At 41.5% G+C, this 26,655-nt stretch overlaps 1 protein-coding gene and 1 pseudogene across 1 annotated transcript; one reads left to right on the top strand and one right to left on the bottom strand.

Annotated features, from left to right (window-relative positions):
* The first annotated feature begins 1,081 nt into the window (after positions 1-1,081).
* Positions 1,082-5,072, top strand: Kprp (keratinocyte proline rich protein). Its single transcript, XM_087203377.1, has 2 exons — positions 1,082-1,125; positions 2,728-5,072. The coding sequence occupies exon 2, from the start codon at positions 2,756-2,758 to the stop codon at positions 4,478-4,480; it is 1,725 nt and encodes a 574-aa protein (XP_087059503.1). The 5' UTR covers positions 1,082-1,125; positions 2,728-2,755; the 3' UTR covers positions 4,481-5,072.
* A 1,810-nt stretch (positions 5,073-6,882) lies between these two features.
* Positions 6,883-8,897, bottom strand: LOC101724907 (dihydrolipoyllysine-residue acetyltransferase component of pyruvate dehydrogenase complex, mitochondrial pseudogene; annotated as a pseudogene).
* Positions 8,898-26,655: the final 17,758 nt, after the last annotated feature.

Raw genomic sequence — 26,655 nt, 5'->3', positions numbered from 1 at the left:
AATTAAACTTGTGTTTCGAATTGCACGGTAGGTATAGTAGAGAGAATAATGCAACTTGGTAGAATGGAAAAGTGCCTGCTCTCTCCAAGGATCGCAGCTCCCAGCAGGATTGATAGAAGGTAGGTTCACCTATGCCAGATCTTTGGATTTGAGAAGAAAAGCCAGATGTCTGGAATCTAAAGAAAAATTTCTCTGTTTCTAAACATTAGTGATTAATATAATATTCTGCAAAGACAGCAGATGATATCCATCATCTGTACCTCACTTACAAGGTACCAGTTCATTACATCTGTTCTGCATTGTGCCATCTTCAAAGCCCTAGCTGACTTGTGCTGCCCTCAGAGACTGCTCTATCACCTTCCGAGCACCCGATGCTGATCAGTTCAGGAGTGGGATGTCGCAGAGTTCCACTGATCCAGCTGTGTCTGTTGTTCATGGTCAGCAGTTACTCCGAGGGGATGAAGGATATTTTGGATATCCTTTTTGGCTAGATGATTTTATATAAAATAATTGCATTAATTTCCACAACAATCAGAAGAGGGCATTCAATTATATCTATTTTCCAGAAGAGTAAATGCATCTCAGACTGGTTATAAAGGTCACACAGCTGTAAGTAGCCAACCTGGGCCATTAGACTCAGCTCTGACTCCAGGTTCTCTTCATTCCATAGAGCTCCTCTGTCTTGGGGGCAATTTTAATCACATTAAGTTAAGGAGTGCTTCCTCTTTTACTTCTCTCTAGTGAGATTCTTTGGCAAGGAGGAAGGTAGGGGCTAGAGTCATCTGTCCGGAGAGAAGATGCCTTTGCCAGTTCTTATTACCTGCACCACCAGATCTAGGGACAGAGAAGAGACTGATGGGGTCCAGAAGGAGCATAAAGCAAGAATCTGGTCCTTCATAGTCTGGAAGCTTTGACTCTGAGGCAGACACTCCCAACTCTGTAGATGACTGCCAGGCGACAGGTACACAGGGAGGGAACCAACCAGCTTCTGGAATGCCAGCATGGGTGATGAGCCAAGCAGATGCCAGCCTGCTGCCTCATGGCCAGGCCAGACCCAGAATACTTTATATAAAGAGCCTTCTGCCCAGGGCCTCAGCCTGAATGACTTCGTGCCTGCTCAGGAGGGTGAGTCTAGAAGCTGGGTCCTGGGATTGGGGTGGGGGTGATGTTTGGCAGAAGTGAGGGGTAGCGGAAGACGGAGCTTGGAGCAGAGGAAATGCGCATCAGCCTGAGATGAACATCTGATGACTTTGGGGGGATATAAGAGGAAACTTTGTAGAGTTTATCTGTGGAGTCAGTGTGTTTGTCTTTGATAACCCTGGTTTCATCCTCAGGAACCGTTTTCCCTCATTAGGAGCCGCTCTCGCTGGAAAAGGCACATTAATAATTTATAATACTTTATAATACTTTATATCTTATGAACAGTGTTATGTGGGGGAGGAAACAAGTATTTAGACAAATGGAAATTATGTAGCTTTGTCCTTCATTGCAAGAATTTACAGTGCTTTGGGAACTTATGGAGAGGTGTTTTGTTGGATGAGAGTTGTCTATCAGTTCTTTGCTCTGCCCGTCACCGGGCTGCTTGATCACCCCCAGGTGTATTTTGGGAAAGCGAAGGAGTGGGGGCTGCCCTGCATTCTGCCCGCCTAAGTGCAGCACTGGAGTACACATGTGCCCCAGGCCCTGTTTGTAATGCTCCTGATGGGTAGACCCTTAAGAGTGGCTCAACATCAGTCTCATGATTAAGATCTTGCTCTTAAATTGGGTATAGGGGTACATACCTGTCACTTCAGCACTCAGAGACTGTGAGTTCAAGGCCAGACTGGGCTATATAACTGCATAGTAAGACTTTGTCTTGAAAAAGAAAAAAAGAAAAGAAAAAGAAAGGAGGAACGAAAGAGATGAAAAAGGACCTCGTACTTTCTGCACTTTCTGAGGTACTCCATTTTAGGTAACTCTATCTCTATCCTGCCTCTCAGAGGGGCTGAGGAGTAAACAGTTTTGAAGCTGGCCGTTGTCCCTGTCCAGGGGATTGATAACAGCAGCCTGCCTGGCAAGTGGCCATGTTGACCCCGAGCCTGTCGGAGGCTGGCCCGTTTTGTATGTGCGTGCCTTTGCGTACATCCATAAGGGCCGGTGTAAGTGGATTCACATAGAAAAGACTGAATATGGAGGAACAAATCTTTAATGCTGGGTTTGAGTTGCCCAACAGCTGACTGGACTCCTTACTGTCCAGTGAATGCACTCACATTATTGAGCATAGGCGCTCCCTGGGTGCCTGCTCCCATGTGTTCATTTTTACACGTATGCACATACATGTATGTTGCCAGTATGCATGTGTGAGGAAAACCCTGGCTCCCATGGGTGTCAAGGCCTCTCTCTGGGCCAAGCGTTGATACTCTCTATAGGGAGCGCTCTTTCCTGGACAGGGTTTAGAGTAAGAGAGTACGGTATGGACTGACCATCAGCGCCACCTGGTGGTTCACACTGGCAAACCCACCCTCCAGGTGGAGATTCTGTGTGCCGTACATCTAGTCCGGGTGTGTACAACCCGCAGGTCTCATGAACAGTAGTGCCTGATCCTGGATCCAGCTAAGTCAGTAAAGATTCGCGGGTGAAGACTGAGGTCGGAGAATGAAGGGTCAGGGAGGACACAAGGCATCTTGTCCTAACTCCTGGTTCCTCCTCCACAACACTCACTCAGCTGACCTGGCCTCTCCCCCTCAGGTCCTACTCACCTGCCTGCATCAGGACCATGTGTGACCAGCAGCAGATTCACTATTGCGTGCCGCTCCCCCAGTGCTGCGTCAAGGGTTCCTCCGTCGGTCCCGCCCAGTTTGCTGGTGTCAACGGCGAGGTGGCAGTCCCAGCCCCTTGTGGGGTCCAGATTTTGGAGTACCCTGCACCATGCCAAGTCCAAGTTTCCCAGACTCCCTGCCAGTCCATGACCACCCAGATGGAGTGCCAGGCTCCGTGCAAGTCTAAGACCACCCAGGTGAAATTCCAGGCTCCCAGCAAGTCTAAAACCACTCAGGTGAAGTGCGAGGCCCCCTGCCAGTCCAAGACCACCCAGGTGACGTGCCAGGCTCCCTGTGAGACTCAAGTTTCCTGCATCCAGTGCCAGGCTCCATGCCAGTCTGGGGTTTCCTACGTGCAATACGAAGTCCCATACCCTGTTCAGACTTCCTACGTAGAATGTGCTCCAGCTTGTTATACAGAAACTTATGTGAAATATCCGGTCCAGACCTACGTACCCGTTGTAGCCCCTCAACCTGTCACTACTTATGTAGAATGTCCCCTAGTGGCCCAGACCCCGGGAAGCTTCTCCACCCAGTGCCAGTACCAGGGCTCCTACGGCAGCTGCGTCCCTCAATTCCACTCAGGGGTCTCTTACAACAGCTGCGCCCCCCAGCGTCAGTCCCGGGCTTCATTTAGTTCGTGCGCACCCCAGTGGCAGGGCCGGGACTGCTACGGGAGCTTCAGTGGGCAGCGTCGGTCCCAGAGCACCAGCAGATGCCTCCCTTCGCGCCCGCTGGAGCCTTATCGCAGCTGCTCCCCGCCACGACGTTCTGAGCCCCGCTACACCAGCTGCCTGCCATCAAGATGCCCTTCGGGTTCCTACAACTACTGCACCCCGCCGCGCCGCTCTGAGCCCATCTACAACAGCCACAGCTGTCCGCGCCCCAGCGCAGGCTGCTCCCAGAGACGTGGACCCAAGTGCCGGGTGGAAATTTCCTCCCCCTGCTGCCCCAGGCAGGTTCCCCCGCAGAGGTGTCCTGTTCAGATCCCGCCCATCAGGGGGCGCTCGCGGAGCTGCGCCCCCCGGCCGTCCTGGGGCGCCTGCTGCCCCGAGCCGGGGCCATGTCCCTTCCCAAGGTCTTGCTCGCCACAGCGCCGTGGCCGGTGTCCAGAGCCGTCACCGCCGCGAGGCCGGCTTCCCGGGCTGTGTCCGCGCCCCGAACCGCGGATGAGTCCAGAGCCCCGCCCACGTCCCTCTCCTCCTCGAAGGCAATTTTCAGAACCTTATTTGTGTCCGGAACCGCGTTCAATGCCACGTCCAGCTCCGCGTCTAGCTCCATGCCCAGCTCCAGCACCTCGCCTGCCGCAGTGCGGGAACCCACACCCATGCCCGCAGCCCGGCCCGGGCGCCGAGCCCTGTCTCCCTCCAGAGCCAATTCCCCTCCCAGCGCCCTGCTCAAGCCCCGAGCCCATTCGCTGCCCCAGCCCCTGCTTCGGCCCAAATCCAATCCCACGCCCACCAGATGTGGGGTGTCACGAGAGTAGTCCACGCTGCCTCGACACGGAGGGGTCCAGCTGTGGCCCCTGTGGTTACAGCCAGGGGGCCGAGAGCGGTGCTGGCTGCGGGCCCGGTGATGTGTTTCCAGCGCCAGCAGGTCCCGGCGCCTGTGGGGTCCAGGGAAACATGGGTGCGGGAGTGAAAGGCCGGGCCTATGCTGGAACCAAGAGTGCCTATTTTTAAAAGAAATGTGGCCGAGACGTCCTCGCCTCCTGCTCTGAAAATCCGGTGCTTCTCTTTCCGGCAGCCACAGTTTCCAATGTGTTCCAGTGTGCTTCCCTCCAAAGATGTTTAGAGGCTTTCGTCCGGTCTCCTTTGCATGTCCTTTCAGGTTTCACACTCCAGCCTCAGATCTGACGCCTGCCCTTTTTGCATCTTTAATTCTAGGCAGACCAGCCTGGCCACCAGGCACATCTCGAGTATTTCTCAGGACGTCCCTTAGAAGTCCTTGTCTCCACGCCTGTGCCCACTCTCTCTTCCGCTGCCTGGGCCATTTCTCTCCTACTACCCTGCATCTGAAATCCAGTTACCTTTCAATGCCTCTTCCTTGCAGCCTTCTTTGCCTGTTTGTACTCACAGCAGCCTGTGCTGACTTCTAAGCTCATGGCTTCAGTCACCCCATTGAGGAGGCCACCACTTGCAACATCTCTTGGAGCAGCCAACTTTATCAAGGCTTGGGGTTCGGCAGCTTGAGCCATGGTCTGTCCTGATGGGCCATTGCAGCAACTGGGGTGGGAGGAGCCCACATAACAATAAAGATCGGGATGCACTCACAGCCTGGGTCCTGAGCAGCTTTGTACTTCTTCCTGACTGATGATGATGTTTATTTTCAATTGCGATAAAATACATACAACAAAAATTTATCAACTTAGCCACTTTTAAGTATGCTGTTCAGTGGGATTAACTTCCTTTGGGCTACAGATAATATGCTGCAATAAACAGGGCTGCATAAATATTTCTTTGAGGGCAATATTTCATTTCTTTCTTTAAAACATAAAATTTAATTTTTAAATAATCTTAAACAAAAAACACTTTCTAACTTTCTTCATTCAGTTCTGGTAAAAAGTATACTGACTCCAGATTTAGGTTATAGCTAAGATTAATTTTTAACTCAGAACAATTTTTACGTGATGGCAACTTTTTATTTTTCCTCCAAGGGAATAAATAGAGCCACAAACATTAGCAAATAATTAATTATTGTTGAAGTTTCATCTTTCATCAGGCCCAGATTGATGATGGTGCCCTGTGATAAACTTGCTGTCTTTGCTTAATGTTCAATTCAACCTTAAATTACTGATTCCTGAAAAGGCAGATTAATGTACTGAATTATTTTTATAGTAATATAGCAAGTGAATGTTTGTGGAAAATATGGAGTGTCACTTGTGCACTATGTAATGATGAACATTGAGAAATAATCCAACACTGAAACAAAGCCAGTCTCAGGTGATAGCTCCACCTATTACATGTACAAGGAAGCATGGGTCAGGTTTATTTTCAATAGTCATAAATAAATCCAAATATTTATTAAAACACAACAATTAAATAGAAAGTCTGGAATTGTAGTAATGTTCCCAATTCATTTTTATTACCCTAAATATCATATCTTCCTTCCCTCCAAGAGAAAGGCAAAACACAATAAAAATTTCAAAAGTATTTAGGCTGATGAGCTAGCCATCTAATGTATTTTTTTCTCTGCACCAGGATTTTAGGGATCCTTTTTTTTTTTTTTTACATGTGTTGGGATATAAAAAGAACACCTTTAAAACTACATTTATCTTTTTTACTTTCTGCAAGCAGAAATCACCATTGGGGGCATCATTTGCTTTATTACTGTTTCTTTTGTGAGCCGTCTCACTGCATTGCCTAGGTTGGCCTCAAATTCCAGGGCTGAAGTGATCTTCCAGACTCTGCTTCCTGAGCAGCTGGGGATACGGGCACTGCTAGCCAGGGCATCCTGGTTTAGGGCTTTAAACCATTTACAAACATACCCTGTCTCCTTTTTTCACACAAGACTTGGTGGTGGAAGGGTTTGGCATATATCCAACTCTAGTAACTATATTTTACATATTTACACACATTCCATATTTATTTCATAGAGCTTTCCAGTTACTTGAGTAACTGGAAATAAAAATAAAAGTAATTTTCTGGATTTCTCTTTCCCCCACATCTAAGGAAGTTTAGACAATTAGATTTTTTTTTTTTGGTACCGGGGATCGAACTTGGGACCTTGCACTTGCGAGACAAGTGGCAGAAACACTGAGCTAAATTCCCAGCCTGGCAATTAGATTTTGAACTGCAAAGTTTTATCAACTTTTAGTCCCTGTCTCTAGGGAAGCAGAGCTAGCACATGTTCCCTAACTAGAAATACGCGGGTTAAAATCTGTAGTTTAATCATTAAATGTGAACAATATCTGAATACAATTGGCATTAAAAATTCTGTGATGCCTTACAACTAATCTATCTGGAAAGACTCTAAAAATAACTGGCTAACTTTAAAAGAAACACATGTTTAATAACATAAATATCCTGATGAGAATGAGCCCATGTGACCCGGAAGAGTCTAGAAATTCTTGGGTTAATTATAACTATATGGTGAAAGGTTTTTCAAGGTAAGACCTTTCTAAACTCAGGAAGCCACTAAGCTTCAACTGCTCCATCTGCAATTCAGTGATCAGAGCTGAGTGTCAGCCACACCAAATTCTTTTTCCTTCAATGCTAGCACCAGCGTATCCTTTGAAGCACTAATTGCTAAAGTACATGCCTGAAGTGGGTTAATAGTAGCAGGGCAATTCTTAATTCCAAACATTCTTAAATTGGAGATTATAAAAGTCTCACCCAGAAACTCATGTGATTGTTTTGGTTGTAAAGAAACAACATCATTAGTAATGGTTCCCAGGTTTTTAAAAATGGGCATTAAACACAATAGGTGTGATGAATGCTATAGAAGCACTGACAGCAACATGGACATCAACAGCTTATAACCACATCTATCGAAGAAGAATTTGCTTCAGAAACTTTAAAACATTCCAAAGCTAAAGCTTTCATAAGAAGTCATTGACAGAAATTTTTCTTTTTTCTTCTAAAATCTTATTAAGTTCCTTCCATACCAACAAAACTTCTCCCATATCCACATCAGTAGAAAGGCAATAATGAGATATCATCTGCTTTGATTGCATTAGCCACTGTACCCTAACTGGACAAAGGTTGCTGACTGGGATATCTGTGAAGACACCTGTAGGAATGGGAGCCATTCCTGGACTTGTGGAAGGCACAGAAGCTGCTGGGGTAGGAGCAGCTTTAGGATGCACAAAAGTCAACATCCTTTTTGATGATTCTGCCACCTGGTCCCTTCCCTTTTACTTGTGTAAGGCCGATCCCTTTCTCTTCAGCCAATTGCTTTGCAAGAGGGCTAGCAAACACCCTCCCCCTGGGTTGGCAGGAGCAGCTGGTACGGCAGGAGTGGCTGAGGGAGTAGGGTTACAGTGACCACCAAGGGTGGGTATCGTGTTAGTGCTTGTGGTTTTAAATCAGTTACTGTACTTCTGTTGACCTGTAGTAAGTAAATGCTGCCATATCTGGCCTTTTTCCACAATGATATCAAGTGGGGTTCCTAGAGGGACATCTCTTGTACCTTCAGGGACCAGGATTTTTCTCCAGATAACCTTCCTGTACTTCAAATCCTATAGTGGCCTTGTCCCTCTCTACCTGCCAACAAGTCTCCTTCATTTAGCTTCTCACCCACTTTTTCCCATCTCTGAACTTGGCCATGGTCATGGTAGGAAGAAGCAGGAAGAAATACCTGGATGTGAGCAGGATATGAGCTACCGGAAGCCTGAGCAGAAGGAGGTGGAGGTGGTGAATCAGCATCGATGGAAGTTGGTGCTGGGGCTGCTTGTGAGGTGGCTGCTACAGAGGAATTCAATTGCAGTTTTAAAGGCCTCAACATCCTCAGGCTTTCTGAGTGTGATGCAAATGATGGATCCAACTGGAACATCATTGGTACCTTCAGCAACAAGTATGTTTGCCATATAACACTGCTTCAGGCACTCAAATCCAACAGTGACTTTATGAGTTTCAACCTCTGCAATTAGATCACCCTCATTGATTTTTTTCACCCTTCTTTGTTTTCCCAACAGGCTCTGGTGCCTTCCTGCATTGTAGGGGAAAGAGAAGGTTACAGAATCTTCTGATGAGGAGGTCTGGCATCCCAAAAGCTGCAGCAAGCAGTTCTGCCCCATGGCACCAGAGCTGAAGCTCCAGCTGCTCAGTGCTCGGACCCCCAGAGCCTGGAGTCTTGCAGTTGGAAGGAGCCAGCATGGAGCAGTCCTGAGGGGCACATACACAGCTCCCGGTCCTTCCCGCAGGGTCATCTACTGAGCCTGGAGTCCTGTCCATGAACCGCACTCTGGGCCTGTCGCACACAAAGTAGAAGTGCCACATAGTGTCGCTGACTCCCACTCCCTAAACCAACGCAGTCTCCCAAGTGACTTCTCCAAAAGCAGCCCACGATTTCATTTCTTTTGGGCAGATGTATAGAAATGGAAATGCTGGGTCATATGTTAATTCTATTTTTAATTGTTTGAGGAACCATCATCCTGTTTTCTATAGTGGCTACATCATTTTACTACAAATCCCATCAACAATGTACAAGTCTTATATCCTTGCTAACTTATTTTCTTATTTTTATATAAAAGCTATCCAAAAGGGCAGGAAATGTTATGAGTTTTCATTTTAATTTATTACTCTTATTGGTCTATTGTACCCAACTGCCTGAGCTTTCCTTAGCTTGGACCAAGTGGGTTGCCTTGTGGGCTGTCTGTCAGCCATTGGTGTCCCTGTCCTCTGTTGGAAACAGGAAATGGGGACTATAACTTTTGCTCCCCAAGCTAGGAGTATAGGTCTTCAGGCCTGGGATTGGCAGGTGACCAAGCCCTGGGGCCACAGTAGGAGCCCTTAGCTCATTACCTCTGGAACCAGAAAAGGGAAGAAGGGTGCACCTAGAAAATACTAGGAAAATATTTTCCTTCTTAAATACTAAATTATTTGCCATTTTTTGAGGGTATAGTCATGGAAGCAGCTGAGCTTGACTGCATTCCTCAGTGTTCTAGTTTCCATCAAGCATGGTGGTCTTGGGAGTGTGAAGGTGGGGGTTTCAGGCAGAGGCAGATGCCTCTTCCTCCCGCTCCTTGCGGATGAGTGAATGATGTGGCTCTGGAGGATGAGCATTCTGGAGGACAGGCCCCTCATCAGGAGGAGTTGTTACCCCAAGGCCACACACTCTACAGAGGAAGAAAGGGCTCTGCTGAGGAGAACAGAGGGGCAGGCTGTGGTCTCGTCCCTGGAAGGTGTGATCAAGGGTCTGCTCCTCACAGGAAGTGCCCCCATAGACCTCACAGCTGCAGAGACAGTTGGGAGCCATGGATCCAGATGGCAGAGACTTTAAATACTAACCAGCAGGCCCTGGACCCATTGTGGTGAGGCCAGCACTGCCCCAGGAGCACGCTGCACAGGCTATGCCCCTGGAGCATGCCATGTGGGCAGCGTGGTATCTGAATCCACACTGTAGAGGCTCTGAGGGGTCATAAAGGCCATTGTTCTGAGCTCCAGAAGATAGAGAAGAAGTGAACAACAGATAGAGGGCCTCTCTGAGGCTCCTCAATGAAAACTGAAGCCCACTGGGAAAGTGAAGAATATCTCTGCAATAAAGACACACTGGACCACCATGGTTGGTAAGTTGATAGGATCAGCACCTCCCATCTGAGCCTGGACTCGCATTTGAGGAAGGGCAGCTGGAACCTGCAGTAAACCGTGTAGAATTCAATCCTTCAGGAAGTCAGGGACCTCAACTTGGGCCTTGCAGCCAGAAATTAGCCTGAATCTCAGACTACAGCTGGCTTGCTGAAACTAATTGACTTAGATCTGCACACTGCTGCCCACGTTGTCTACTGTGAAAGCAGAGACACATCTTGCAGGCCCTTTTAAAAAACTATATACATATATATACACTTTTTTTCCTTTTCTTTTTGTCTCTCCCTTTTTGTTCTGCATTTCTCTCCCTTTTTGTTCCTGTTTCTGTCCTATTTCCGATTGTTTTTCTCTCCTTCCTTCTCCTGATTGTCATTATTCTTAAAGGAAGGTGAATACAGTTTTTAGCTTCCCTATTGCTGTTAGTTTGTTCTCTTCTTGTCTTTGTTCCTTTGCACTGTCTTCTCCTATCTTCAACAATTTCCCAAAATTTGCATAATCTTTCTGTATCCTCTAATCTCACTTCTAACCTTTTCCTCTCCTTCTATGTTTTTATCCCTCCCTCCCCAATTCCTTCTAAGTCCTTATCCTGAAGGGTAAATTTTCTATATTGAAGGGTTTATTTACTACAAACATATTTTGGGCTGGTCCTCAATTTTGATCTAGCTCATGCAGTTAAAGTTGACAGATTAATTGCTACCACAAATTGTCATTTTCTAAGCTGTGTTTGATGCTACTGTTGGTGCTGATTGTATCACTTGGGCTAAGATGCTGTGATCGATCTAATCAGTTGTCCTCCCTGTTATACTGAAAATGAGATTACCTAATTAAAAATGAGATTATTTTAATTAAGAATCATTAGAGACTCAAAACCTAAAGATCAGCTATATCTGGAAGACATCTCTGAGAAGAAATCATTCCATAAGGGTTTTAAATACAAGCAATAAAGATACAATAATCAATACTGAAGTATCATCCCAGGATTTAAACCAAAAACAGCACCAACAACAAAAATAGAAATGAGAAGACACTTAAAGAAGGTGCAAACCCAGACTTCCAGCTCACCACAGGCAAACTGTGGGGGGAACAAAGTGAAAAATCTGATAATCAACCACCTAGACACCCTGAACTGATAGCATGAGAAGTGAAAGAACAGGTGAATGAGGATTTAGAAAAATTCAAAAGAGAAATAATTTCCCAGATAATTGGAGAGATGGTGACCAGAATGAAAGACATGATTAAAGACTGTAGAACAGAAACAGATAAAAAGATCGATAAGCTCAGGACCATGATGGAAGCTATGAATGCCCAGCATAGAAAAGAAATGGAAACTATGAATGCCCAACATAGGAAAGAAATGAAATCCATGGAAAAGATTCAAACAGATATCCCAGAGATTAAAAACTCCATTGAAAATATTTGCAGCAGAATGAGCCAATGTGAAGAGAGAACATAAGATATAGAAAACAGGATTGCAGTTAGTGACCATGAAAAGAGAGATTTCTTAAAAATAGTAAGGGACCATGAAAAATCGATCCACCAGCTGCTAGATGATGCAAAGAAGAATAATGTAAGACCGACAGGAGTCCACAAAAAAGCAGGAGAAAGTACAAATGACATAAAAAAACTACTTACAGAAGTAATGGCAGAAAACTTCCCAAGCAGAGGAAAAGAATTTGACACACAGAGAAGTAAGACATATAAGACTCTAACTAGCCATGATCAAAAAAATCTATGCCTAGACATCCAGAAATGCAGCAGAGGAACAAAATACTACAAGCAGTTAGGGAAAAGAAACAAATCATATACAAAGGAAAGCCCATCTGAATCACAGCAGACTTTTCAACATAAACCCTCAAATCAAGGAGAGCCTGGAGTGGAGTATTTTAAGCCCTAAAAGAAAATAGCCTTCAACCTAGATTGTTGTATCCTGCAAAATTACCTTTCAAAATCAATGGAGAAATTGGATACTTCTATGACAAAAAACACCTGAGAAACTTCATGAATACCAAAGCAGCACTCCAAACAATTCTAAACAATATACTAGAAAAAGAAAATGAGGGTCACAACTCCATGAGGCCCAACAGAGCAAAGCCATCAGCCAAGGCAAAAAATTAAAGGTAAAGGGGAAAAAATAAAAAATAAAAGAGACAACAACAGGAAAATACTATAACAAGTATAAGTCAATATGTATCAGTTGTAACCATTAATGTTAATGGCCTCAATTCACCAATCAAAAGAAATAGACTGGCAGAATGGATTAAGAAGCAAAATCCAACAGGGACTGTGGATTTAGCTCAGTGGCACTGTGCCTGCCTCACAAGCACAAGGTCGTGAGTTCAATCTCTGGTACAAAAACAACAACAACAAAAAATCCAACAATGTGCTGTATACAAGAAACACACTTAATTCAAAAAGAAATGCATAGACTGAAAGTAAAAGAATGGAAAACAACTCTCCATGTGACAGGAACCTGGAAAAAACCAGGGGTAGCTATGTAATTTGTAGACAAGGTAGATTTAAAACCAAAACTAATTAAGAGAGACAAAGAAAGTGACATCTTTGTAAAGGGAAGAATTCAAGAGGAAGAGAAGACAATCATAAATATACATGCACCAAATATTAATGCACCCCACTATACAAAAGAAATATTAATGGACATGAGAAACCAAATAAGCTCTAATACAATTGTAGTGGGGCACTTCAATATCCCACTGTCACAAATAGACAGATCATCTAGACAGAAAATCAGCAATGAAATACTAGAACTGAACCAAACTTTTGAACAAATGAACTTAACAGATGTTTACAGAGTGTTCCACCCCACAAAATCAGAATACAAATTCTTTTCAGCTGCACACAGGTCATTCTCCAAAATAGACCACATGCTAGCTCACAGAACATGTTTAAGTAAATGCAAAGAAATTGAAGTTATCCCCTGTATGTTATCAGGCCACAGTGGAATGAAATTGGAGATCAATGGCATAAGAAACTGCAAGAACTTCACAAACACATGGAAATTGAATAACACTCTCCTGAACAACCAATGAGTCACAGAGCAAATTAAAGAAGAAATTACACAGCCCGCCAGAGACCCTGGTTGCATGGATGCCAGCAGCCTCCGTTGCCCTGCCGGACCACGTGGTGCAGATGAAATGCCACATGACATCTGAATCTGTACAGCAGAAGCAACAGGGTGAACATAAAGGCCATAGTCACGAGCCCTAGAAGACAGAGCAAGAGTGAATAACAGAGAGGGCCTTTCTGACGCTCCTCAATAAAAATTGAAGCCCACTGGTAATGTGAAGAAAAACTTTTCAATAAAAGCACACTGGGCCATCAGTTGGTAAGTTGGTGGGATCAGCAACTCCCATAGAAGCCCAGACTCACATAGGGGGAGGACAGCTGGAACCTGCAGTAGAACTTTGCAGAATTTAATCCTGCCGGAGGTCAGGGACATCAACTTGGACCTTGCAGCCAGGAATCAGCCTGACTCTGAGTAGACTACAGCTGGCTTGCTGAGACTAATCGACTTAGATCCACACACTGCTGCCCACATTTGCCTACCAGAACAGCAGAGACATATCCTGAGGGAGACCTTTTGTTTTGTTTTGTTTTATATATTTTTTTTTTCTTTTCTTTTTTCTCTCTTTCTCTATCCCTTCTGGCTCTATATTTCTCTCCTTCTTTGTTCCTGTTCCTGTCCCATTCTGAATTTTTTCTCTCTCTCTCTGTCCTCTTAACTGTCACTTTTATAGGAAGGTGAATACAATTTCTAGCTACTCTATTGTAGTCAGTTTGTTTTGTACTTGTCTTTGTTCTTTCACTCTGTCTTCTCCTCCTGTCTGCAACAGATCCCCACAATTTGTGTGATTATCCCATGTCCTCTAGCCTCACCTCTAACCTTTCCCTCTCCCTCTATCTCACTGCCCCTCCATCCTCAATCCCTGCTAAATCCTTATCCTGAAGGGAAAATTTGCCATATTGAAGGGTTTCCTTACTACAAACATATTTTAGGCTGGCCCTAGATTTTTATCTAGCTCACACAGTTAAAAGTGACAGATTAACTGCTACCACAAATTGTCATTTTCTAAGCTGTGCTTGATGCTGATTGTGTCAATTGGGCTAAGGTGTTGTGATTGATCTAATCAGTTCTTCTCCCTGGTATACTGAAAACAAGAATGCCCATGAGTCATTAGAAACTCAAAGCCTAAAAAGTCCAGCTATACCTGGAAGATATCTCTGAGAAGAAAATCACTCCATAGGGGCTCTAAAAATCACTAATAAAGATACGCAAAATAAGAAATTTTGGAGATCAGCCCAGGAATTAAAGCAAAAACCCAGCACCAACAACAGAATTAAAAATGAGAAGACACCTTGGCAGGACACAAATACAGACTTCCAGTTCACCAAAGGCAAATTCTGGGAGAAATGAGGTGGAAAAATATGATAACCACCTGGACACCCTGAACTGATAGCACAGGAAGTAACAAAACAGATTAATGAGGCTCTAGAAAAATTCAAAACAGAAATAATTGCCCACATAACTACAGAGATGGTGAACAGAATGAAAGACATGACTAGAGGCTCTAGAACAGAAACAGATAAAAAGAAAAAAATGGATGAGCAAAGAACCATGCTAGAAGCCATGAATGCCTAGCATGAGAAAGAAATGGAAAGCATGATTGCCCAACACAGGAAAGAAATGGAATCCATGAAACAGATTCAAACATATATCCTGGAGATTAAAAACTCCATTGAAAGTATTCAAAGCAGATTGAATGAATGTGAAGATAGAATATCAGATATAGAAGACAGGATTGTGGTTAGTGACCATGAAAACAGAGATTTCTTCAAAATAGTAAGGGACCACAAGAAATCAATCCAACAGCTGCTAGATGATGCAAAGAAGAATAACATAAGACTGATAGGAGTCCATGAAAAAAACAGGAGAAAGTACAAATGACATTTAAAACTGTTCACAGAAGTAATAGCAGAAAACTTCCAAGACAGAGGTAGAGAATTTGACATAGAGATAAATGAGGCATATAGAACTCCAATTAACCATGTTCAAAAAAAAAGCTACACCTAGACATATAATAGTCAAGATCCCAGAAATGCAACAGAATAACAAAATCCTACAAGCAGTTAGAGAGAAGAAACAAATCACATACAAAGGAAAGACCATCAGAATCACAGCAGACTTCTCAACACAAATACTCAAGTTAAAGAGAGACTTGAGAGAAGTATTTCAAGCATTAAAAGAAATTAACTTCCAACCTAGGCTGTTGTATCTTGCAAAATTATCTTGCAAAATTGATGGGGAAATTAGATACTTCCATGAAAAAGAACACCTGAGAAATTTCACAAACATGAAACCAGCACTCCAAAGAATTCTAAACAATATCCTAGGAAAAGACAATGAAGGTCACAACTCCACAAGGCCCAACAGAGTGATGACACCAGGCAAGGCAAGAGACTAAAGGGAAAGAGGGAAAAATAAAAGAATAAAACATAACAATAAAACATCATGACAAAGATGAGTCAATATTTATAAATTATAACCGTCAATGTTAATGGTCTTAATTCACAAATCAAAAGAAATAGACTGGCAGAATGGATTAAGAAGCAAAATCCAACAATATGCTATGTACTACAAACACACCTAATTAAAAAAGACATTAATGGAATGAAAGTAAAAGGATGGAAAACAGTTCACCACACAGCAGGAACCCAGAAAAAAGCAGTGGTAGCAATCTAATTTGCAGACAAAATAGATTTCAAACCAAAACTAATCAGGAGAGAAAAAGATGGTCACTACATCCTTATGAAGGAAACAATCCAAGAGGAAGAGATGACAATCATAAATATATATGCACCAAATACAATTGCACCCAACAATACAAAACAAATATTAATGGACATGAAAAACCAAATAAGCACTAAAACAATAGTAGTGGGGGACCTCAATAACCCACTGTCACAAATAGACAGATCATCTAGACAAAAAATCAACAACAAAATTCTAGAACTGAACCAAGCTTTTGAACAAATGTGCTTAATAGATATCTACAGAGTGTTCCATGCCACAAAATCAGAATATACATTCTTTTCAGCTACACATGGGTCATTCTCCAAAATAGACCACATGCTAGTTCATAGGGCATGTTTAAGTACATGCAAAAGAATTGAAGTTACCCCCTGTATATTATCAGATCATTGTGCAATAAAATTGGAGATCAATAGCCTAAGAAACCACAAAACCCCCACAAACACATGGAAATTGAATAACACTCTCCTGAACAGCCAATGGGTCACAGAGGAAGTCAAAGAATAAATTACAGAGTTTCTACAAGTAAATGATAATGCCAGTGCAACATACCAGAATCTATGGGACACAATGAAAGCAGTTCTATGAGGGAAATTCATAGCAGTGAATGTCCATACTAGGAAAATAGAGCAAGCTCAAATAAACAATCTAATCCTGAACCTCAAGCTCCTAGAAAAAGAAGAGCATGACAAACCCAAAGCTCATACAAGAGAGGAAATTACAAAGATCAGAGCAGAAATCAATGCAATGGAGACTAATAGAATGATATAAAAAATCAATGATTCTAAGAGTTGGTTTTTAGAAAGAATAAATAAAATTGATAAACCCTTAGCCAACCTTATCAAAAAAGGAAAGAAAAGCTCAAATCCATGCAATTCAGAATGAAAAAGGTGAAGTCACAGAGATCCAGCAAAAATCCAGAAGATCATCAATACCTACTTTTAGAACCTGTACTCTAATAAAATGGAAAACACAGAAGAAATGGACAGATTCCTAGACACATATGAATTGCCAAAGTTAAATGAAGAAGACATAAAAATTCTAAATACAGCTCAGAGGAGGTGAGCTGCTCCCAGTGCCCAGGAGGAGGCTTCCAGTTCACCATAACACCCCTCTCAGTGCAAAGGAGCTGAGCCACGGACCACCTCATAAAAATGAGAAGACATGTAAACAAGTCTCAAAACCAGACTTCCAGATCACCTAAAGCAATCTCAAAGGGAAACAAGATGGAACACTCTGATACTCAACCCCCTGGACTCCCTGAACTGGCAACAAAAGTGGATCTGGAAAAAATGAAATCAGAAATAATTTCCCACATAACAGCAGAGATTGTGCCCATAGTGCAAGACATGATTAATAAATCTAGAGAGGACACAGATAAAAAAAATAGAGGAGGTGAGGAACAGGATGGAATCCCTACATAGGAAACAAACGGACTCCCAAAAAAAGATACAAACAGATTTCCAGAAGATTAAAAACTCCATTGAAAGTCTACACAGCAGAATGAGCCAATGTGAGCACAGAATTTCAGATATAGAAGAGAAGATTGCAAATAGTGAACAGGAAAAGAAAAATTCTTTAAAATTGTAAGGGACCATGAGAAATCAATCCAGCAGCTGCTAGAAAATGCAAAGAAGAATAATATAAGACTGATCAGAGTCAATAAAAAAACAGGACAGAGTGAAAATGACATAAAAAAAAAAACTGTTCACAGAAGTGATGGCAGAAAACTTCCCAAGCAGGGGAAAAGAAACTGACATACAGATAAGTGAGGCATATAGGACTCCAACTAGACTTGATCAAAAAAATCTACACATAGGCTTATAATAGTTAAGATTCCAGAAACCCAACAAAAGAACAAAATTCTAAAAGCAGTTAGAGAAAAGAAACAAATCACATACAAAGGAAAGGCTCAATGCAAACCCTCAAAGCAAGAAGAACTTGGAGTGTGGTATTTCAAGCCTTAAAAGAAAACAGCCTCCAACCCAGATTGATGTACCCTGCAAAACTATCTTTCAAAATTGATGCAGAAATAAGATACTTTCATGACAAAGAGCACCTTAGGAACTTCATGAATACCAAACTAGCACTCCAAAAAATTTCAGACAATATCCTAGGAAAAGACAAAGTGGATCACAACCTCAGGGAGCCCAGCAGAATGAATCCATCAAGCAAGACAAGAAATTAAATGCAAAGGGGGAGTATCCAACAAAAACAAAACGTCATGACAATGATAAGTCAATATGTATCAGTTATAATGACCAATGTTAATGGTCTCAATTCACCAATCAAAAGAAATAGACTGGCAGAATGGGTCAAGAAGCAAGTTCCAACAATATGCTGCATACAAGAAACACACTTCATTCAAAAAGAAACTCATAGACTGAAAGTTAAGGAACCCGAAAAAAAGCAAGAGCAGCTATCCTCTTTGGAGGTCAAGTGGATTTCAAACCAAAATCTGAAACACTTCTGGTCCCAAGAATTTCAGATAAGGGATAGTCAACTTTCATGAAATCTATTGTGAACATGTGTTTTCATTCCTCTTAATTAAAAACTTAAGAACAGTTGGTTCTTAACAGTAATACAAGAAATTTCTATATTGTTTTCCAAAATGGTTTTATCATTGTACATTCAAATTATCAGTATTAGAAAGTTCTAACTGGTTCACGCCTAAGCTGACATTTGTTCTTTTAAAACTTTTAACTTCATCTCACTAATGAGAGCATAATACAATCTTGTTATTGTACTGATTAGTATTTTTCTGATTCTAATGTTGCACATCTTTCCTTGTATTGCACTGGCTATTTATCATCTTCTTGTGTCTACTTTTTAATTGGGTTGTCTATTAATGAGCTGTAAGAGTTCTTTATATGTTCTGGTCATAGGTTATATGTATTATAAATATGGTCTGTTTAAGGACTACTTTTCATTTTCTTAACAATGTCATTTAAAGTTCTAAATTTTGATGGAATCTCATTTATCAATTTTTTTCTTTTATATATCATGTTTTTTATATATATCCTAGGAAATTCTTGCCTACCATAAATTCATAAACATTTTCCCTTATAATTCCTTCTTAAAGTTTTACAGTTTTAGTCTCACATATTTAGGTTCACAGATCCTTTTAAGTTACTTTTATGTAAAAGGTTGAGGTTAATTTTTTACATATGGATACCAGGTGTTCTAGTTTGCTGACATTATCTTTTCCTTTGCTCTTGAGTTGAGTTTATGTTCTATAAAATGTTAATATTAAATAGTCTTTCAAAACACAGTCGATCATATACGTGTGGTTCTATTTCTAGATTCTCTGTTTTATTCCAATGATCCATATGTCTTTCCTTACACCAACACTGCCTTGATTACTGCTTTAGAGGAAGTCTTAAAATTAGGCACTAAACGTCTTCCAACACTGTTTTTTTTCTTTTTACTTTTCTAGGTCCTTTGTAGTCCTACATAACTTTCAAATTTCAATAGCCAATTCTTCATTTATAGCAAGTATACACAGACCTGAATTTTTATATATACCTTGTGTTTTCTAATCCTGCTAAATTCACATACAAGTTCTAGGGGCTCCTAGAGATTTCTTACTATTTTCTCTATAGATGATCATTTCATCTACATATAAAGATTTTACTTCAACTTTGCTGATCCTATGCTAATTGTTTCTTTTTATGGCCAGACTATTTTGGTTTGGGCCTAGGTTTCAAAGTTTAATGGACAGATGAAGAGTAAGCATGTCTGCCCTTGTTCCCCACCTTAGGGAGAAAAAATTGCATCTTTTCCATTCATATAAGGCATTTTTGCTGGAAGTATGGAGTACATGTCTTATTAGTTGAGAAGGTTCTTTTCTACTTCTAGTCTCCTGATAGCTTTTACCATGAACAGCTGTAGAATTTAGTCCAATACTTTTTCTCCAACTAGTGACAGGATCATATGGCTTTTTCCTTTCCTCTGTTAAAATGATGACATATGGGGGTGGATCTTCCAATGCTGAACCAACACTGCCATCCCTATAATAAAACCACTTTCTACATACTGCCAGATCTGACTTCTAATAGTTTGTTTTGTTAAACAAATTTTTTGTCTATCTTCATACATTTTTCTTCTATTATCTTTTCCAGTTTTAGGATTAGCACAATGTTGATTTCCTAAAATAAAGGGAAAAGTGTTCCTTCTTTTTTCTGCTTTAAATGTTTGATATAATTCATCAGTTAAAATGTATATGAGCCTGTTGGTGTCATATAGGTAGGTTTTCAAGCTAGGAATATACTTTCTTTAATAGGTGCTATTCAAATTTTATATTTCCTCCAGAGCCAGTTTCATTAATTTGTCTTCCAAGGTACTTCATAGAAGTTGTCAAATTTATTTCAAAAATATTTTTGTAATATGCTTTCTATATCCTTTTAAATTCTGTCAAATCTGTGGTAATGTCCTCTAAATTTTGATATTGTAATTAAAACAATGTATAATTGATATTGTGTAATAGGATGAAAATGTCTAAAGGAGTAGGGGAAGTGGGAGAGGCAGGGGAAAGGAAAGAAGGGAAAAGAAAAAATATGAGAAAAGAAAAAAAAGGAAACAAAGTCTTTGCAAATAGAGAAGGGTGGAGGGGGTGAAGGGAGGGCAGGGGAAGGGGAAAAAATAAGAACCAAGATGCTCATGTAAAGGTACAAGATTCCAATCACGAATGCAACTGTATGGTACACCTCAAATGTACCAATAAGCTTAATGGAAAAATAATTCTAAACACTCCAATTACAATCAGTGAAATTGAAAATGTAATTAAAAATTTATCAACAAAGAAAAGCCCAGGTCCCATTGGCTTCACTGCTGAATTCTACAAGACATTTAGGGAAGAACTATCGCCATTACTCTCTCAACTCTTCAATGAAATTGAAAGGAAAGCAATACTTCCAAATTCATTCCTGGAAGCAACTGTTACTTTGAAGTGTTACTTTCTAAAATTAGGGAAAGGCCCAATCAAAAAAGAGAACTATAAGCCAGTCTCCCTAATCAACATAGATGGAATAATCCTCAACAAAATACTGGCAAACAGAATGCAGAGGGTCATCAAGAAGAACATACACCCTGACCAAGTCGGATTTATTCCAGGGATGAAAGGATGGTTCAACATATGTAAATCAATAAATGTAATACAGTATAGTCTTGAGTACAAAAACCATATGATCATCTCAATAGTTGCAGAAAAAGCATTCGATATCATCCAACACCCATTCATGATAAAAACCCTACAGAAAATTGGAATAGATGGTCTTCATCTCAATCTGATAAAGGCTATATATGAAAAAGCAACAGTCAACATCATACTAAATGGGCAAAAACTGAAAATCTTCATGCTAAAACCAGGAACAAAAGAAGGATGTCCACTATCACCACTCCTATTCAATATTGTTCTGGAAACATTAGCCACAGCAATTAGACAAGAGGAAGAAATAAAACGAGTAAAGATAGGAAAGGAAGAACTTAAACTGCCATTATTTGCTGATGATATGATACTCTACATAGAAGAATCAAAAAACTCTGTCAAAAGACTTCTAGACTTAATTGACAGATTCAGTAGAGTAGCTGGATACAAGGTCAACACTCAAAAAACAATAGCCTTCTTGTACACAAATAACAGGCTCACTGAGAGAGAAATTAGGGAAATAATTCCTTTGATAATAGCATCCAGAAAAATGAAATATCTAGGAGTCAATCTAACAAAGGAAGCAAAAGACCTCTACACTGAAAACTATAGCACTCTGAAAAAAGAGATCCAAAGAGGCTAACAGAAAATGGAAAGACATCCCTTGTTCCTGGATAGGAAGAACCAATATAGTGAAAATGGCCATACTTCCAAAACTGCTATATAGATTTAATGCAATGCTAATTGAAATTCCAACAATATATTTCACAGAACTAGAGAAAACAATCCAAAAATTCATTTGGAACCAGAACAGACCTAGAATAGCAAAAGCAATTCTAGGCAACACAGACATGGCAATCCCCAACTTGAAACTATACTACAAAGCTACTGTGATCAAAACAGCATGGTACTCACAAAGAAACAGACCCGAAGATCAGTGGAATAGATTAGGAGATCCAGAAATAACTCCAGACATACTCAGCCACTTCATTTTTGACAAAGGAGCCAACCATCCTCACTGGAGGAAAGATAGCCTATTTAATAAATGGTGCTAGAAAACCTGGATTTCAACCTGCCAAAGATTAAAGCTAGACTCATATCTGTCACCATGCATTAAACTAAGATGAAAGTGGATTAAAGATCTAAATGTTAAGGTAGAAACACTAAACTTGCTGGAAGATAAGTTAGGCAGAACTCATGCAGATATTGGCATAGGAAAAGACTTTGTGAACAAAACCTCAGTAGCACAGGAACTACCACAAAGAATCAACAACTGGGATCTCATCTTATTAAAAAGCTTCTGCACTGCAAGAGAAACCACCAACAGAGCTAAGAGGCAACCTACAATATGGGAAAATATTTTTAGCAGTTTCACCTCAGACAAAGGACTACTATCTAGAATATATAAAGAACTTAAAAAAATCAGACCTCCCAAATTTGAAGACCCAGTTCAAAAATGGGCATCTGAAATGAACAGACATTTCTCAGACAAAGAAGTAAAAGCAGCAAATAAACATGAGAAAACGTTCAACATCACTGGTCATTTGAGCAATGCAGATGAAAACAACACTGAGATTCCACCTCACCCCAGAAACAATCTCTGCTATCAAGAAATCAACCAATAACAAATGTTGGCAGGGCTGTGGGGAGAAAGGAACCCTTCTTCATTATTGATGGGGGTGCAGACTGGTGCAACCACTGTGGAAATCAGTATGGAGATACCTCAAAGAACTGGGATGGGAGGTCCCATTTGACCCAGCTATTCCCCTGCTGGATATCTTACCCAAAGAATTAAAATAATCTACCATAGTGATATATGTGCACCCATGTTTATCACAGCACAGTTTGTAATAGTGAAAGCTTGAAAACAGACGAAGTGCCCATCAACTGGAAAGTGGATAAAGAAGTTGTAATTTTTTAATAAAATGGAGTACTACTCAGCCATATAAAGGAACTAGCACAGAGAATCAACAACTGGGATTTAATCCTATTTAAAATCTTCTTCACTGCAAGAGAAACCACCAACAGGGCTAAGAGACAACCTAGAGTGTGGGAAAAATTTTTACCCACTGTTCCTCAGACAGAGGACTGCTATCTAGAACATAGAAAGAACTGAAATCAGACGCCCCTCAAATTTAAAGACCCAATTTAAAAAATGGGCATCTGAAATGAGCAGACATTTCTCAGACAAAGAAGTAAAAGCAGCAAATAAACATATGGAAAAATGTTCACCATCATTGTCAAGAGATGCAGGTGAAAACAACACAAATTCTATCTTACTCCAGAAAGAATTGCCCCTATCAAGAGATCAACCAGTAAGAAATGCTGGCAGGGTTGTGGGGAGAAAGGAACCCTTCTCCATTGTTGTTGGGAGTGCAGACTGGTGCAACCACTGTGGTGATCAATTTGGAGACACCTTAAAATCTAGGATTAGAAGTCCCATTTGACCCAGCTATCCCCCTGCTGGGTATCTTCCCAAAAGAATTAAAAGAATCATACCACAGGGATATATGCACACCCACATTTATAGAGGCACAGTTTGAAATAGCTAAAATTTGGAAACAGCCCAAGTGCCCATCAATTGGAGACTGGATAAAGATGTTGGATTTTTTTTAATAAAATGGAGTACTACTCAGTCATAAAGAATGAGAAACTAGAGTCATTTATAGCTAAATGGATGCATACTGAGGCCATACTCTTAAGTGAAATAAATAGGACACACACGTGTAAATATTAAATAGCTTCTCTGGTGTGAGAAACTGAAAGTATAAATGAGAATCAAAATGTATAATAGATAATGTGAAACAAGAAGAAAAGATCTAAAGGGGAGGAGGAAGTGGGAGGAGTAGGGGAAAGGAAAGAAGGGAAAGGAAAAAATATGAGAAAAAGAAAAAAATGGAAACAAAGTCTTTGTAAATACGGAGGGGTGGAAGGGGTGGAAAGGTTGAAGGGAGGACAGGGGAAAGGGGAAAAATAAGAACCAAGATATATTACTGAAAGGTACAAATTCCCAATTATGAATGTCATCATATTGTGTACCTAAAATACACCGATAAACTTAATGAAAAAAATAAAAAATAAAGATCAACCAGCAAATTCCTATGTGACGTAAGGAAAACGCTGCTCTTGTATGAAATTCAGTTGTTCATGCATTTATGGAATTCATTGCTTACTGTCTAGGAAGGAACTGGCAAAAAGACAGGTACAACCCTTGTTCATTTTCAGCATACAATGTAATGTATGGGTTACTACCTAGTACATGGGTTATTGAAGAGCAGTACCTGAACCAGCAACATCAGTATCATCACCACATTATTAGAAAGGTGGAAGCAGGTTGCCAAACTTCCTGAAGCAGATGCTTTGGGTGAGCTGTGTTCTAACCAGTCCTCCAGGTGCTTCTGAAGCCCAGAAGTATTTGATCATCGCTGGCTTAATGAAATGACTTACGCAGGTAAATATGAGCATGTACACTGACTATGTTACTATCCATTTGGGTGTGTATAAACCAAGTATCTACCTATCTGTCTACCAGATTGGTCTATTCTGTAATTCCCACAAGAGCCCTCTAGCTGGCATCATTATCTTGCCATTTTTTGTTACTGAAAATCTGAACATATAGGATTGAAATGACTTGCCAAAACCATACAGCCAGACTTGACCCTTTTCTACTACTTTTGGTGCCTTTGATCTTAGTCACAGGCCCCTCCTCTTCCAGAGACCTTTGCTATGCCAACCGAATTATTTTTCCAACACAGTCTTGGACTTCTCTCAATCACTGAACAGGCTATTTCATTTAGCTCCACATTTGCCCCATCTCTTAAAATGCAGACCTCCTGTTGGAATGTATTGCTCCGTAGCATATTTGCACGGGTGAGACAGGTAGGCCGCGCCTGATTTTTCCCTTTCTTTTCCTATGGTAGCTTGAGGGGGTGTGCCCTGTCCTCACTGCACTTTTCTACCACTTTGTCCCCATCCTGAGGACGGACTGGGACACCTTGCCTCGGTGCCTTCCTGGATTGTTTCTAGACCATTCTCTGGCCACTCCAGCTGCAGATGCAGCTTGGATGTCAGCTGTGGTACCTCCTCCCCAACCCTAACTACTCTGGTCACTGTCCTTCTTTGAAAAAGTGACCAGGAAACCACCCCTAATGTGGCAGAGACCAGGGAGGGACCCTGTCCATTTTGAACATCCTAAACCCTCTTATTTCCCAGTAAACTGTGATGAACATGGTTAGCCTTCCTGAATATTCTCCCATTCTGGCCTCATAATTTTTCCTGGAGAAGCAACAGCTATTGATCAAACAGCTGCTGCTTCTCCCCAACATTTTGTTGAGCTGTTGCCATGAGAGCTGTAGCTGTTCTGAATATTCTGCAGCTGCTTAGGCCAATAACAGACTTACATTTGGACTAATCACAGACCTGAAGCTGCTACATAAGTGGCACACACTTCACACTCTTAGGTTAGTCTAGGAGGGCTCTCTCTGGTGTACTGACCTCCCAGTGCTGCCCCACAGTTCCTGCTAAAATAAAGCCTCACTGGACTTGTAAATCTGCTTGTGATTTGTTTCTCTGGTAGCGTGGACTTAGAAGGTCCTATAAAGTTACTCATATAGTGTTTACATAGGCTGTTTTAAAAGAAAGAGCAGTAAACACTAGGGGTTGTCAACTCTGAAGAACTCCAGAGACCAGAAACACCAGTGAAGATCACTAACAGAGAGCAATAATCAACAGAGTCACGGTACAGTATTTGACACAAACTGATGAACAGCAACAGCCAGCAATGGTGGAAACCAGCAGAACTGACCTACAGTGTTAGGCATTAACTGGTGTCCACTGGTGGCATCAGGCTTGCTAGCAGAGCTATACTTTGCCAATTTTTGATTTCTATCTCAAATGAGCAAAAGAACCTTCAACTGACTGGCAACACAAGAATCTGGCAGGGCCTTTTTTGCCCTCATGGACCATCCCTAGGTTTCTATCACCCAGGCCTTGGGGTGGGGTGAGGAGTGTTGGATGGGGAAAGACTTGAAAGCCCAAATGGGGGATGCTTGTTAGATCGCTCCTCCATTCTTTCTACACTACTAGAAAAAGTAAGGTAGATCAGGAATACTATCTAGAATAAACATAGAACTGGCTGTGAGTAAAGGGAATTTACCCCTCAAGAAGACTCACTGTCCCTCAGGGACAAAGCACAGGTAACCACACCAACCCCTTTATTGTGGCAAGCAATGCTCTGTGGCCTACTGTCACCTGGAGGTAGACTCTGGTTACCAGGAAAACCAGGCCTGGATACAGAAAGGGAATGGGTGAGGGTAGAATGGAGGTGTCTCTGAGTTAGAAATTCCCCAATGGCATGGTGCTCTCCTACTGCCTGGGAGGACCAAGCCTCCATTCCACAGAAGTACCTAGGAATATGTGTGTGTGTGTGTGTGTGTGTGTGTGTGTGTGTGTTCTTTTGTGGGTTTTCCATGCTTTGTGTATGCCTGTGTGTCAATGTGCTTTTGAAAGTTAAGTGCTTCTGTATGTTAGGGACTAAAAAATGCATTTGGGACTTGAAACTATAAGCTTAGATGCATGGTTTAGAATACCCCTCCCCCCAGTCCTTCAGCAGTAGCTTTGATGACACTTTCTGGTCAT

The sequence above is a fragment of the Heterocephalus glaber genome, unplaced genomic scaffold (genome assembly GCF_053883595.1).
Source record: "Heterocephalus glaber isolate CG9 unplaced genomic scaffold, H.glaber_assembly_v1.0 deba00001795, whole genome shotgun sequence".
NCBI lineage: Eukaryota > Metazoa > Chordata > Mammalia > Rodentia > Bathyergidae > Heterocephalus > Heterocephalus glaber.
This window is presented reverse-complemented; position numbering and strand designations above follow the sequence as displayed.

What these genes read in the sequence shown, in the direction of transcription:
- Kprp (XM_087203377.1), top strand. Translation starts at nt 2,756, where the DNA reads ATGTGTGACCAGCAGCAGATTCACTATTGCGTGCCGCTCCCCCAGTGC.